General features: G+C 38.1%; 1 protein-coding gene across 1 annotated transcript in view; it reads left to right on the top strand.

Annotated features, from left to right (window-relative positions):
* GOLPH3 (golgi phosphoprotein 3) overlaps positions 1–14,812 on the top strand; it is a 52,994-nt gene extending 38,182 nt beyond the window's left edge. Inside the window, exons 3-4 of the mRNA XM_060146924.1 lie at positions 2,537–2,651; positions 12,895–14,812. Coding sequence (XP_060002907.1) covers positions 2,537–2,651; positions 12,895–13,319 — 540 coding nt within the window. The 3' untranslated portion in view covers positions 13,320–14,812. The remainder of the gene's footprint in view (positions 1–2,536; positions 2,652–12,894) is intronic.
* Positions 14,813–15,869: the final 1,057 nt, after the last annotated feature.

Below are 15,869 nucleotides of genomic sequence, written 5' to 3'. Positions count from 1 at the left end.
AATTCCTTTATTGTACCATATTTCTGTTTGACAGATTGGCTGGGAATAGAATGTTAGATTTTTCCCACAGAATTTTTAAGGCATTTCCCCATTGTCCTCTAGTATACAGAGTTGCGGTTAGAGTCTGATGCCCTTCTGATTGTCAATCTCTGTATGATACCTGGTTTTTCTTCTCTGGAAGCATTTAAGATCTTCTGTTTATCTCTAGTGTTCTGAAATTGTATGATATGCCTTGATGTGGGTCTTTTAAAATTCACTATGCTTGGGCTTCTTCAATCCAGAAATGGGTGTCTTTTGATTTTGGAAAGTTTTATTTCTTGTATCTTCACTCTGTTTCTAGAACTGTATAAGGTGGAGTGGACCTCTTGGCTGTTCTTTATTTTCTTTCTGATTTTTATGTTATTTTTCTTTCTGGTTTGTTTCCTAGCTTTTTTGGGATATAATTGACATTCTCTTGGTCTCTCTTACCTTTTAATCCTCTGTTGAGTTTTTTATTGTGGCTTTCATGTTTTTGATTTCCAGGAACTGTTTTCTGTATCGTGGCTTCTTATTCTTCTTGTTTTATGGATGTAAGATTTTCTTTTAAATCCCTGAGGATATTACTGCTCTTTTGAGAATTTTCTTTATCTGTGTTATCTGTTTCTTCAGTTCTTATTTTCTCTTTTGGTCTCTTCCTTGTTGAAGACTTTCAAGTGTCTTGTCATCCTTGGTTATTTGTTTATATTTAAGAATGAGGCTTGTCCTCCAAGAAGAAAAGCCCTAAATATAAATTATATGTGTGGGCAGGAATATTTACTAGTGGGCCACACATTGTTGGATTTTGTTAAGGAGTTGGAACTTGCTGTGAGTTATTGAAGAATTTTAAGCAGAAGCTGGAATGTCATGCTAAGATGGAGGAGTATGGATTGAAAAAGGCTAAAACTAGTTCAGGGAAGCTAGTTAGGAAACTTAATCCAAGGAAAGTTAATCAGATTAGGTAGATTAGAATGATTGCAGAGGTGATGGAGAAAAATAGTTCATCTGAGAGAGATTTGGGGGGCAGAATTTCATAAGAAAAGAGATCCAACTCTACCCAGCTCATTGTCACCGTGAGACCATTCTCAAAGGGGTGGGCATGCACTGGGTGTTCAGGCCAGATGGAAGTAGATTTAGGGAGTAAGTGAGAAGTAAGAAGTGGTGGCATGACCATAGCATATAGACATACAACTTTTTCTCCCAAAGTTCTCCTTTTCTTTTTTCTTATTCTCTCTGACCCCCTACTAAAAGCATGGTCTAGAATAGTACTTTCCAATCAAACTCTGTGATGATGAAGATGTTCTATATCTGCACTGTCCAGGATGGTAGCCACTAGCCGTATGTGGCTATGAGCCAGACACTTGAAATGTGGTTAGTGCAAATTGAGACATTCTGTAAATAAAAACACACTGGATGTTTGAAGACTTACTATGGAAAAATAAGAATGTAAAACAGTCTCAATTTAAAAATATTTATTACATGTCAGTATTTTGGCTATGGTGGGTTAAATCAGACATACTAAAATTAATTTTACCTGTTTTCATTTTTTAAAATATAACTACTAAAAATTTTTAAAAGAGATTTGTGCCTTGTATTTCTGGTTCTAATTATATTTCCATTGGGTCATGTTGTCTCAGATACTGTATTTTTTTTTAACCTTTCATAAGATTGAGCAAAAAGGAAAGGACGTATTGTCAAGGACAAGTTTGAGGGAAGACTCCCATTTCTAAAATAATACTGTTAAATTTCATAACATTTTAACAGGTAATGTAAAGTAATATAACAAATTCAACTTTGATATTATAGAATTTCAACTAGAAATTTGTTGTTTAGCCAAGAACGTTATTGAAGGCTATAAAGATCTAGTACTTGGTTAAAGCAGTGTAGCGTTTTCTTCTCTTATACCCTACCTCTGGTTTTTCTACTCTTAAAGTGCTTAACTTAAAGTTTTGTAGTATTTAAAAATTTTATGTAATCAGACCTATTGGTATTTTCAAGGATTCTGCTTGTTGTCACAATTTTGAGAAAACTTTCTCATCCCCTCAATTATATTTCATATTTAAATCTTCATCTTTTATTGTGGTATAAGCTCTGAGGAGCCAGTTGTTTTATTATATCTATTGAAAAATTAATTTCTCTACTGATGTGAAATGCCACCTTTATTCTATATTCAATTCTTATGTATAATTGAGTCTGTTTCTATAACTAATAAATGTTTAAAAAATGAATTTCTGGGATCAGATAGCCCAAGGTTTAGCAGTAAATGGAATTCCGATGAGTATAAACTGTTCTACCATTTTGCTTTCCTAATTATTGCACAGTAGCTAAATTTTCGTTCATGATTGTGGCTAATCTGGTTAGGTTAAATATTGGATTTCCTTAGTATGGAATTAGTTTAAAATCTGAACTTCGATACTGTATGAACACTTGGGGCTTTAAGCATAATGAAGTGTTTGCATAATTAAGTTTTTTGTTTAGAAAGATCAAGTAGATCATGTGATTCTTGTTGATTACATTTTAGGTGATTTGTAAATCAGATGCTCCAACAGGGGATGTTCTTCTTGATGAAGCTCTAAAGCACGTTAAGGAGACTCAGCCTCCAGAAACGGTCCAGAACTGGATTGAATTACTTAGTGGTAAGCTTCTGTGTATAAACTAAAAACTGAATTCTCTGAGAGATTTTTGTAAAAGTTTAAAATCCTTTTGAAAGGAACTTAGACAAAATAGCCAAAAGCTTGTTTAGTTAGCTAGGCAATCTTGAAAGTTAATCAGTCACTAAATAGGGAAAATAGTGGTTTTTAAAATTTCATCCCCTTTAACAAAACTGAGCAGATGTGAATCAGATATAGTGTACTTCCTTAGCTTCCTTAGCTCCTGTCATTCTTTGTCAAAATTACTTCATGCTGCCTTATTCTGGACAGGCTAGGTTAAGCTGTGGTAACAGACAACCCTAAAACCTCAGTGGCTTAAAACAACAGTTTACTTCTCACTCATACTGTAAGTCAGTCACAGGCCACTTCATTCTCATCTTGGCAGCTGGGCAGATGGAGCTGCCACCATCTGGAGCACTGTCAGTCACTAGTGTAAAGGAAAGAAGAGAAGAACAGATCACCCAGGCTCTTAAATTTCTGCTCAGAAATGACGTGTGGTGCAGGTTTCATTGGTCAGAGCAAGTCACATGGCCTCCCCTAACTTTAGAGAGATAGGAAGTGCAGCTGTAGGAAGGAACACTTACTTGGTTGATAGCACTAATGACTACATTTATTTTAAAGTTACTTGTGTATTTGTCTAATCTTCTAGATAGTAAACTCCTGGAGTATAGGACCTGAGTTAGCTTGTTGTTCCTCTGTACTGTTATATAAAACATAGCTTCTGCATACATCTATGCTCATTTCATTTCATGTTCAAATATATTGCTTTTTAGACTGTTTTAAAAACGTTTGGAGGTTGTCAGAGATTGGTAATTAACATGTCATTTTTCTCACTTATAAATAGAGTTTCTAAAGTAATAGTTGTATTATGAAGATATTCTTATATCAGTAAAAGATTGAGTTTTGCATGTTTGTTTATTTATAATGTGAATACACATATTCCAAACTTAGGTAGTAGGACAATAAATGGGCACTTTATACTATGGCAGGGTTCATTCTTCCTTCTTATTGGTAGAGAACATAAGCTTATTCACAAGTTTGTCTTGATGATTTTTTTTTTTTTTTTTTTTTTTTTTTTGCGGTATGCGGGCCTCTCACTGTTGTGGCCTCTCCCATTGTGGAGCACAGGCTCCGGATGCGCAGGCTCAGCGGCCGTGGCTCACGGGCCCAGCCGCTCCACGGCATGTGGGATCTTCCCAGACCGGGGCACGAACCCGTGTCCCCTGCATCGGCAGGCGGACTCTCAACCACTGCACCGCCAGGGAAGCCCTGTCTTGATAATTTTGAGGGTTTTTTTTTTTTGACCACCCTTTTGTAGATCTGCTGATAACTTTCTTTTTACCTCATTGAGTAAGAGAAACTTTAATGTGACCCTCTTTCCTTCTTTGTGGTTGTGATATTGATGTCATCTTCAATTACAATTTTTTTGTAGGAAATCTTTTAAAATTACTTTACCCATTTGATGAAAGTTTGTTTGGTTAAAGCTAGGTACTTGGCACATACCAAGACTGTATGTCACAGTGCTCAGAACATTGTCAGCCCTCTTTGGTTGAGCCTTCCACCTATTCAGCAAACTGTGGCCAGCTGACAAAGACTCAGTGAGGGTATGATGTTAACTCCATATGTTAAATATTAGCAAATATGATTTTTTTGAGATAAAAATAGGAGTGCTAGTACCTTCTAACTGATGGATCATTTCTGCACTCTCCGCAGTTCACTGGCCTAAGCAGTCTTTGTGTTGTGCTCACGTTGTGCTGCTGTTGTTGGCCATTACCACTGCCGGTGGTGCAAATTAGAATTTGTAATTAGGTTCTCAGCTGACCAAAAGGAGGGTTTCTCAAGTTGTATTTACTTTTTTGGGAGGTAAGTCAGGTAAGTCAGAGTGCTAAAGTTCTTTTTATGGAATATAGTTTGTCTTGCCTTAACGTCAATGTTTTTGATATCCGCTTTGGTGCCACTTAGCAGTGGAGGTGTTTTCAGATGCTTCATCCATCAACAGTCTCTTTATCTTACATCATACATGTTAATGGCACATTGGGATTTGGGTTAATAATATATCTTAGACCACTGGATTTCCTTTGTTATGTACGCATGGTACACAGGGAGTATGGCTTGTAAAGAGTTGAATCTCACCGTTTAAGGGGCTGTATACGTCTTAAACTTTACCGGTTATGTAACATTGTATGCATGTAGCTTATCCAGTACTCAATGTGTATGATAAATGAAAGTGGTTTTCAACTTGAGCTGTGTGCGCTGTTCTCACTTGGTTGAGTGAAAGGAGGGCAGAAGTCTATAAGCTTTTCTCAAAAGTATTAAATATAATTAAGATTTTGTAAAACAGAGTGTCCATTTGAGTTAGGAATTTGTGTAAACCAAGAAGCTAATACTAAGAAAGTGGTTTTTAAATTTTTTTAAACAACATCTTGTGAAGTTTAGGATGGCTGTAAATGCCAAAATATCACCTATAGCACTTTGGTTGCATGTTCCTGAATGACCTGTAATTTCAGCGTAAAAGAAAGGAATCTGGAGTGGGAGAAGGAGAAAAAAGCACATTTCTTTTAAATTAAAATATCTACTTCCCACCTAGTTAAAGTAGTGCTAGCTGATTTTTAATAAAAAATTGTATCCAACCTAACACCATTTTAACCATTTTTAAGTGTTCAGTTCTGTGGGTCAGTTTGTTAATTTAAAATTTTTTAGTTGCTTCAGAATAATGAGTGGTATCAAATACCAGTTATTGCAGCAATGCTGATGTAGGTACTATGAAACTTAAAAAGAAGTGCTTCCATACTAAAAGAATCTTAAAATTCATTTGCAGAACAGTTGTATATTTCTATCTATCTATCTATTTATTTAGGCTGCGCTGGGTCTTCGTTGAGGCATGAGGGATCTTCAGTTGCAGCATGCATGCAGGATCTAGTTCCCTGACTAGGGATCAAACCGGGGCCCCCTGCAATTGGGAGTGCAGAGTCTTACCCACTGGACCACTAGGGAAGTCCCCAGTTGTGTATTTCTAATAACAGATTAATAACAGATTAGAGTTTAACAGTATGGTTCTCTGAAAGTGCAGTAGCCCAGAGGAAAGAAATCCTTGGGAGCTTTAGTAGTTGGAGGAAGTGGAACTTGGATTGGGCCTTTGAAAGGTAAAAATGAGACAGAAAGAAGGAAGTGTTCCTGTTCAGAGGGATTAGAGGGGGTGGTAAAATGGGTGGACCTATCCTTACACAGTTAAGTCTGACCTTGTTACTAGGTTTTCAAAACTATGTATTGTACTGTATTGTTGAGGGATACGTGCATAGGTGGTGAGACTATATGTAAAGAAAAAAGAATGATTAACCTAAGTTTGTTTGTTGGTTACCTCTGAGGCAGAGAAGACACAAGGGAAGCATCTAAGGTCTTGATGAAGCTTTCTTCTTTACCTGGGGTGGGAGGATGGATACCCAGGGGTTCATCTTACCGTTATTTACAGTGTGCATATATACATGTTAAAATTACTGATATTTAAATATTACTTATATATCTTGTTAATTTAAAAAAATTAATAAATATGTGTATTTGAGACAAAGAGTAAAAAGTTTAAAGACTACTTTTCTGTTTTCAAGAATAGTATTTTTTGCTTTCTGAAGTCGTAAGACATGTAATTGATCAGTTTGGTCACAAGGTGTCGCTAGACTGCCAAATTTATGAACAAAGCTTTTTTTTTTTTTTTTTTTTGGTAACATGTCAGGGAAGACGGAAGTTTTTTGTAGTGAAGTTATTTAGGTGCCTGCCAGTATGTCATTTTCACTGAAATAATTGTTGGGCAGTGGGATATAAATAACCTTTGAAGAACTTTTCCTCTCCGTATATACTTCTCACAGTTTCCTTTATAAAAGAGTTAACTATAAATAAATTCTATACATTAAAAGTTTGCTTGTATAACTTATAAAGTCTTTTTTGCATAGTGAGTAATTTAGGATGAATGACAATATGGATCACAGTAACATCTTTTAATCTAGAATTTTGAACATTATTCCTCCATTGGGGGTTTGTTACAGTATATTTAAAAGATATTCAACATTCTGCTTAAATTGAAGCAGCTAAATCTTTTAGTAGATAGTATAGGTTAAACCTTTATTGTATCTTCTCTTCACTTAACCAACTCCCCTCCTCCCACCCCAGTTTATACTGTTGTCTTAAGTATGCTAATAATCTCAGGGGTAACTTTATTCTTTGGATTTAGATTAATTTGGTTCTTTTAAAATAAAAGACAGACGTGTAAATCAACTAAAATAAAAAAATTTAAAAAACAAAAGCCCAAATAGAAAAAAATAAAATAAAAGGCAGAAATGTCAGGATGCCAAGACACTTTGACCACTCAGTTATTTATTTATTTATTTATTTTTGTTTATATTTGGCTGCATCAGGTCTTTGTTGCTGTGCACGGGCTTTCTCTAGTTGCAGCGAGCAGGGGCTACTCTTCATTGTGGTGCACAGGCTTCTCATTGTGGTGGCTTCTCTTGACGCACAGCGCGGGCTCTAGGCGCGTGGGCTTTAGTAGTTGTGGCGCATGGGCTTAGTTGCTCCGCGGCATCTGGGATCTTCCTGGACCAGGGCTCGAACCCGTATCCCCTGCATTGGCAGGTGGATTCTTAACCACTGTACCGCCAGGGAAGTCCCACCACTCTTATTTTATTGTACCTTTTTTGGGGTGTTCAAAATAGTATCAAACAACATTTACCTATTACCCATACTGATTCAGCTTTCTGCTTATGGGATTTTTTCATTTTTAAAAAATATCTGAGGAAAGCTGAATAACATTTTTGTTGGAGTGGGCACACAAGATTTGCCCTTTTCCAGGGAACTGCATCAAAAGATGATGTCTGAGTCCTTTTTTGTTAACTTCCTCCGAGGCAGAAATGATTGCCCATAAGAAGGTCCAGTCATAAATGGAACACGTTATTTGAAGGTTGGTCTGTGTTCAGGCTCTGCTCTTTCTTAGTAGCAACACTAAACTAAGGTAGCATATTTTGGATTTGAGGAACTTGTCACAGGAACTTTGTAATAAGCATTACTTGTTCTGTTGGGTGCAGTATGTACGATTTAATTGTGGATAAGGTGTGGATAAACCTTATTAGCATGACTTCAGTACAATAGACAGTAAGTTATAAACTGCTAATACCATTTATTTCCAATGAGAGGAAAAAAATCATTGTATAGCGGCATCAGAGGGATTTCTGGTTTTTTTAGGTCTGTAAAGAGAAATTGACCTTAGAATAATCTTATCCTCCCTCGCCGCCGCCCCAACAATTATTTGAGAATAGGTAGCCAAGATGTTTTCTGAGACATAGAATAACTTCCTAATTGACTAGTGAGTTGCCAGGGAATAGTACTTCTTTGATAACTGACAAATTATTATTATGAGTATAGTTAATTAATTAACCTTGGATTTGAACTATAGTTTTTTATGGGCTTTTACATAAATTTGGCTATCGATTATTCTGTGTTTATAAGTTTGAATTTCCAAAAGTCATTTAAGAATGTCAGAAAACACAACCTAGCTAATTCTAGCCTGGTGCCTTAGGCTGCCTACCACGTGCCAATGATATTAGAAAACACAAAACAGGGCTTCCTTGGTGGTGCAGCGGTTGAGAGTCCGCCTGCCGATGCAGGGGACACGGGTTCGTGCCCCGGTCCGGGAAGATCCCACATGCTGCGGAGTGGCTAGGCCTGTGAGCCATGGCCGCTGAGCCTGCGCATCCGGAGCCTGTGCTCCGCAACGGGAGAGGCCACAACAGTGAGAGGCCCGCGTACCGCAAAACAAAACAAAACAAAACAAAACAAAACCCAAACTGTCTGGTGAAAGTTGCGGCAGGCATTTATTGGGGAGACAGTGGGTTGGTACAACAATTGAAAAATGAAAGTCATAACTAACCTTTGAAAGATGCGTGCCCTTAACATCAAACTCAAGTAATTTCTTATTCCTCTGGGCTCTTGGTTCATATTGTTTTTATGGCCCTATTTACATCTTATTCTAGCCAGTTAAGTACAGTTAGTTGTTATATTATGAATGTTCCCTGCCTTTGATTTAAAATTTCTAGAGTTAGAAATATTTGTTACTAGGACTTCCCTGGTGGCACAGTGGTTAGGAATCTGCCTGCCAATGCAGGGGACACGGGTTCAAGCCCTGGTCCGGGAAGATCCCACATGCCACGGAGCAACTAAGCCCATGCACCACAACTACTGAGCCTGTGCTGTAGAGCCCGTGAGCCACAACTACTGAGCCTGCGTGCCACAACTACCGAAGCCTGTGCACCTAGAGCCCGTGCTCTGCAACAAGAGAAGCGACCGCAATGAGAAGCCCGTGCACCGCAACGAAGAGTAGCCCCCGCTAGTCGCAACTAGAGAAAGCCTGTGTGCAGCACTGAAGACCCAACGCAGCCAAAAATAAATAAATTAAATAAATACATTTTAAAAAAAAGAAATATGTGTTACTAATGTCTGCATTCTCAGTACCTAGTATGATTTTTTTAGACCATTATAAATAGGATAAACTCTTTCTGCCAAAGTGCTGATTCTGCACATGGTTAAATAATAATAGCTAACGTTTATTGCGAGCTTACCATGTACCAGGCTCTATTCTAAGAACTTGATATGTCTTTAACTTAACTTAATCCTCGTAATAACCCTTGTGAGCTGGAAAGAGTTGTTTTCATCGCTTTACAGATGAAAAGACAGAGGAATAGGTAAGAAGCCTTGCCCAGGGTTGCACTGTTAGGAAATGACCAAATTGGAATTGAAATCCAAACAGTCTGGCTCCAGAGCTTGCTCTCATAACCTATTATGCAGTAGTGCTTCATCAAGTAACTGTTAATGATTTCTCTTTTTTTGTTGTTTTTTGTTTTTGTTAATGATTTCTTAACATTAAATGTAGGTGTGGGCTAATTTAACACCAGAAATTGAAAATAGAATTTCATTTATTATTGAGTTATATTTTTCTTTTATACTGTTAAGTTTTAAAATCTAATAGGGCCCCAAATATATTTCAACTCTTTTACTTTTTGAAGTTAACAAGGAAATTGAATGCAATGATTGTTTTTCTTTTTGTGGAAGCTGATTTGCCAGGGTTTTTTATTTGAAAAGTTTATCTTGTTTTCTTTATTTTTTTATTTTTAATCTTTTTTTTTTTTTTTTTTTTTTTTTTTGGCTGTGCCTCGTGGCATGTGGGATCTTAGTTCCCTGACCAGGGATTGAAGCCGTGCCCCCTGCAGTGGAAGCATGGAGTCTTAACCACTGGACTGTCAGGGAAGTCGCGGTTATGTTTTCTTTAAATGTAGAAGATGACTTTAATAATGATTCATGGTACCATTTCTTCATTATTTAATTGACAGTTTTTTTTCAAGTCCCTAGTTTTACAGCATGAATAACAAAATGTAAAATGGCAGATCCAGATCATTTAGCCTTTAAAAAAGAAAAGCTCTCATTTTCTCTTCATTGTGCTCGTGCTTTCCTTTAAATTATTTAGATATTTAAAATAGCCATTTTAAACTCCTTGTCTGCTAATGCCATTGTCTCTGTTATTTCTGGGTCATGTCAGATTTGGTTGACTTTTTTTATTTTTTTGCGGTACGCGGGCCTCTCGCTGTTGTGGCCTCTCCCGTTGCGGAGCACAGGCTCCGGACGTGCAGGCTCAGCGGCCATGGCTCATGGGCCCAGCCGCTCCGCAGCATGTGGGATCTTCCCGGACCAGGGCACGAACCCGTGTCCCCTGCATCGGCAGGTGGACTCTCAACCACTGCGCCACCAGGGGGGCCCTGGTTGACTTTTTTTTTTTTGGTTGTGTGGCATGCGGGATCCTAGTTCCCTACCCAGGTATCGAACCTGCGCCCCCTGCAGTGGAATTGCAGGGTCTTAACCACTGGGAAGACACCAGGGAAGTCCCTGTTTGACTGTTTTTGTTGATTTTTTTTTTCCCCTTAGTTTTGGGTCACATTCTCCTGCTTCTTCACAAGTCTAGTAATTTTTATTGGATGCTGGACATTGTGAGTGCTACGTTGTTGTGTGCTGAATTTTGTTTGTCTTTAAAGACTGTTGAAATTTGTTTTGCTAGGTACTTAAGTTACTTGTGGATCAGTTTTGTTTGTAAGCTTTGTTAGGTCAGGTCTGGAGTAGCCTTTACTCAAGGGCTAGTTTAGCCCTATTACTAAGATGTGATCCTTCTGGAATCCTTTCTGAATGTCCTGGGTGTTCAGTGAGACCTTTCCACTCAGGCTAATTGCAATTCAAATTTTCCCTAGCCCTCTGTGAACTCTTGGAATTATTCACATTACAACTTCCTTGATTTTTTTTTTTTTAACCTTGTTTTGTGGAGTTTGACACCATAACACATGTGGCTTTGTTTTTGGCCAGACTCAAGCGAACACCACGCAGATTTCTAGAGCTCTTATTCTGCATAGTCCCCTCTTCTCCAGTACTCTGCCTTGCATATTCCAGCTGCCTTAGCCTCCCCCAGCTCTGATCTCTGCCTTTTTACACAGTGTGAGTCCTGTGCTCTACTTGAGGTCTTCTGTTGTGCTCTGCTGCCTGGCATGTGCCTTTGGGTAGTAAGCTTGGGCAGTAGTAGGGCTCAGTGAGGTTTCTCTCAAAGGTCACAGCTCTGGGCTGCCTTTTGACTAGCATCTGAACACTTGTTTCATACATTTTATGCAGATTTCTAATTGTTTAACTCCAGAAGGCAAGTCCAAGACTGATTACTCCATCATAGCCCCATATTCTTCAGTGTTAAGTCATATGGCAAAATAATTTTGAATACTAATGTATTTTAAGTCAGTACTTTCCACTAGAACTTTCTGCAACAATGGAAATGCTTTATTTCTGTGATGTCCGCTCAGTAACCTCTAGCCCCACTTGGCTATTGAGCACTTGGAACGTGGTTAGGGCAACTGAGGAACTGAGTTGTTTTTCCTGCTTATTTATTTATTTGGCTGTGCTGCAGGGCTTGTAGGATCTTAGCTCCCTGACCAGGGATCGAACCTGGGCCCCCTGCAGTGGAAGCATGGAGTCCTAACCACTGGACTGCCAGGGAATTCCCTGAGTTTTTTTTTTATTAATTTAAATTTAATAGCCCTATATAGTTAATGGCTGCTGTAGTAGACAGTACAATTGTTTTTCTTCAATATTATAAAATTTCAGCTTTTGCATATAATAAAAGTGCTGGTGGTTGATCTCTAACATGACCCAATTTAGAAAGTTACTATAGTATTTTTTTCAAATTGCCCAAATAGTTACATGTTCATTGGAGATTATTTGGAAAATACAAAAAGTACAAAAAAGAAAATTTGTCACATATAATATAATCCCCCAAATAATCAAGATTAATATTTTGATGTATTTCCTTCTAGTCTTCTATAAAGAAAAAAACTGTTTTAGTGAAAAATATTTGGGTTTTTTTTTTAAGATTTTTTTGATGTGACCATTTTTAAAGTCTTTATTGAATTTGTTACAGTATTGCTTCTGGGTTTTTATGGTGTGTTTTTTTTTTGTTGTTGTTGTTTGGCTGCGAGGCATGTGGGATCTTAGCTCCCCGACCAGGGATCCAACCTGTACCTCCTGCATTGGAAGGTGAAGTCTTAAACCACTGGACCACCAGGGAAGTCCCTTGGTTTTATTTTAAGTATTTCTGTCTCAAAGGGAAATACGCATAGATGACAAGATTAAAATGATGAAAATGTTTTGCCTTCTATAATTAGGTTTATATTATTTGTCAGCAAAGAATAGCATTGCCTAAACAGGCTTTCCCAGCTTTATAGGTCAGGTATATGTAGCGGTTCAGGAATAACTTATTAATCAGGAAACTTTTTAATTCTTTTCTCTTTTTGTTGCAGATGGGTGTTTAACAGAAAAGAGATCTTATATTTTGCTAGTGGCTGCTTTTTGACAGTAGCTAGAGAGAAGCCAAACATAATTTAATATTGGTATTTGGCTTATTCCGCATTAGGGGAACTGGTTTGGAGACTGCTTTCAGCTTGAGTAACCGATGTGCCTGAAAATCATGTGCCAGGTGCTTAGAAACCAAAGGCCTGACCATCAAGGGGTTCATGGTTTAGTTGGCAAGAAAACATAGTTGGATTTTCTTCTGTTTCTCTGGAGGAAAAAAAGTCAAATGTTACTGTTCATTTTAACAGTACAAAATTTAATAAGATTAGCAGATAATACCTATCATTTCTAACTTCGGGAATCTTTCTTTTAGGTGAGACGTGGAATCCGTTAAAATTGCATTATCAGTTAAGAAACGTGAGGGAACGATTAGCTAAAAACCTGGTAGAAAAGGGCGTATTGACAACCGAGAAACAGAACTTCCTTCTTTTTGACATGACGACACATCCCCTCACCAACAACAACATTAAGCAGCGCCTCATCAAGAAGGTGCAGGAAGCCGTTCTCGACAAATGGGTGAACGACCCTCACCGCATGGACAAGCGCCTGCTGGCCCTCATCTACCTGGCCCATGCCTCGGATGTCCTGGAGAACGCGTTCGCGCCCCTCGTGGACGAGCAGTACGATTTAGCCACCAAGCGGGTGCGGCAGCTCCTGGACTTAGACCCTGAGGTGGAGTGTCTGAAGGCCAGCACCAACGAGGTGCTGTGGGCAGTGGTGGCCGCCTTCACCAAGTGACCCTGCGCAGAACCAAGCGTCCTTTCTCTCGCGGGAACCAGTCGTTTTTCTTCCAGGGACTCCTGGTTTTCTGCAGTTTGTACTTCCCACACTATAATTGGCTTTTGTTTTATGAAATGGTGGGTGGCTTTTTCTTTTGTGTATGTATGCAGGATTCTGCTGGTACGAGAGGCCTTCCTCTTTCTGTTGTGGAAAAAGTTTCACCGCCATACTGGCATTCCATTGCTCGTTGCCATCCTCACTGTTGCCCGTTTGGGTTCTGGTGTGCTTTGACTGTCAGAGTACCTCCAGGTTCCTCACACGCACATCTTTTGGATTACCTCAGGTTGAGTTTCTCCCACATGTGCACGTACATCTCGCATTCTGCCTGCAATTCAGACAGAAGTCACAAAAAGGCCTTTAACTCACCAAAGGTAAATATCTGTATCTATTAGGACATTTTATACATAGACCTCAGTTGAGATGTATACTTAGCAAAATTATTTTTAAATTGAAATACACAGTAAATAATATAAAGTGCCCCTTGGATCTTGCTTTCCATGTAAATCTATTGTATTATTACACTTGTCATAATTTTAACTATTAAATCATAAAGGTCCAGTTGTTTCACATAGCCAGTTTGGGATGAGCTGCATTCCAGTTATGCTGTATATAGTTTGAATTACATAGAAGTTGTTCCTTCTTCTGGCCACCACTGCCCATCTTAGTATTTTGCAGGGTTTAATTAGTTGTACACCTGGTGCCCCTTACTTGCTACAGGCATTGTAATTTGATGGCAAAATAGACCTCTCGTCATTGAAGGAGAGAGAAAACGTGTGTGTCTAATTGGTCCCAAGATTTTTTGAGCTGTGCCATTCATGGTACTCTTTGCCTGTGCATCTCCTTTCTGGAATTGTTTTCAGTCTTATTATTTTTATCATTTCTGTAGAGAAGAAGCTTGTGACCAGTACTAATCTTGAGTACAGTTTTATCTTTTTCTGTCCACAAGTAAATTAATGTCTGCTCTTAAATAAATATCTACTCACACTTTCTTGGGGGAAAAAAATCAAATGTCAGCACTAGCAGATGTTGCATGTAAATCGTTAGCAAGTAACGACTACAACTCAGATGATTAAGAGTTTTGTAGCAGAAAGCTCTGCTGTGTTTTAATTTTTATATACAATTATGATAATTAGCACATTGTAAGAATATAAACCTTTGCTTTTTAGAGTTTATTTTTACTATTTCTTTATCATTGTTTATCGTATTACCATTGGTTTCATAATGTAAATACTATATATTGAACAAATTAAATGTCAAATTTTTTATTACCATAGTTCATGTTACTAGTGGGGCTTTCAGGTGTTTAGAGACTTTTTTGGTTAACATTCAATTCAAAAGTACTAGATGGTGTATAACTCTAGAGTTGAATTTTAAGGGATTCCCTAATATGTATACTATCTTTTTATCTGAAGTAATAAATAAACTATGATCTTGAAAGTGCCTGAATCAGACCAAGCATGTCATTTGTATTTTTGTATTCTAATTATTGTGGTTTTAGTTTTCTTTCTGATGAAGTTTTACCTAGCCTTAGTTTAGTATGGCAATATTTCTACGCAGGGGTTGGCAAACTTTTTCTTATTGGGCCAGATAGAAAATATTTTAAGAAAATGTTTTAGGCTTTGTGAGCCATGTACGGTGTTGCAGCTACTCAACTCTGCTGAATGAAAGTTGCCATGGACAATACAAATAAATGGGTGAGGCTGTATTCCAGTAAAACTTCATTTACAAAAATAGGCAGCTGGCCATGGGCGTTGGTTTGACAATTCCTGTTTTAACTCATGAAAAAAGACGGATTTTTCTCTCCATTAAAATAACCTCCTTTACCTCCAAAAATGATAACTACTGGTGGTGATTAAGTATAGAAAGTATTAATTTGTAGTTTCTTCCCACAAAATGGATACTTGAAACTTATACCATGTCCTGAAATTTCCTTTTAGGTGAAGATTTACTGTTTTCCTCCAGCAGAGATTTTAGAAATGAGGTAACGGTTGTTTCTAAGGTATTCTTGGCTTTATAAGCTCATCTGTATTCTCAAGCAAGGGGGAAAGGGCCTCACCCAAACTTGCAGCGTTTGTTTCAGAGCAGAGCGCCTGTCAGCTCTACCTGTGTGTGACCTCAACTTCAGTACACGGTCGTGTCTCCAGAGGAGAGGACAAGTGGTCCCATCCAGAGGGGAGGGTGTTATCTAGAACTCCTTCTTCCTGTAGAAGGGCCCTGTTTTACAGTTCTCTGCAAGCAGGAATGGTGTGACTCCAGGGACATTATTCTGTGTGGAAGGAGCAGTATGTCCACAGGCTTATGCCACTTTTGTTAAAAGCCTTCAGATCCAAGAATCAGGCAGTGAGTTTTGATATAATAAAATTTACTGTGCAATAATAAATCGATTTCTTCATATGTTTAATTGCTGAGTGTTCCTTAGAATAACCTGGTCTGGAACAATGCTGTAACAGAAGGGAGAAAGGAAGGAAACTTACTGAATGCATGCTCTGTGCCTAGTAAAGTATTTTA

The sequence above is a fragment of the Lagenorhynchus albirostris genome, chromosome 3 (assembly GCF_949774975.1).
Source record: "Lagenorhynchus albirostris chromosome 3, mLagAlb1.1, whole genome shotgun sequence".
NCBI lineage: Eukaryota > Metazoa > Chordata > Mammalia > Artiodactyla > Delphinidae > Lagenorhynchus > Lagenorhynchus albirostris.
The sequence above is the reverse complement of the archived record's forward strand: the minus strand, read 5'-3'. Positions and strand labels throughout refer to the sequence as shown.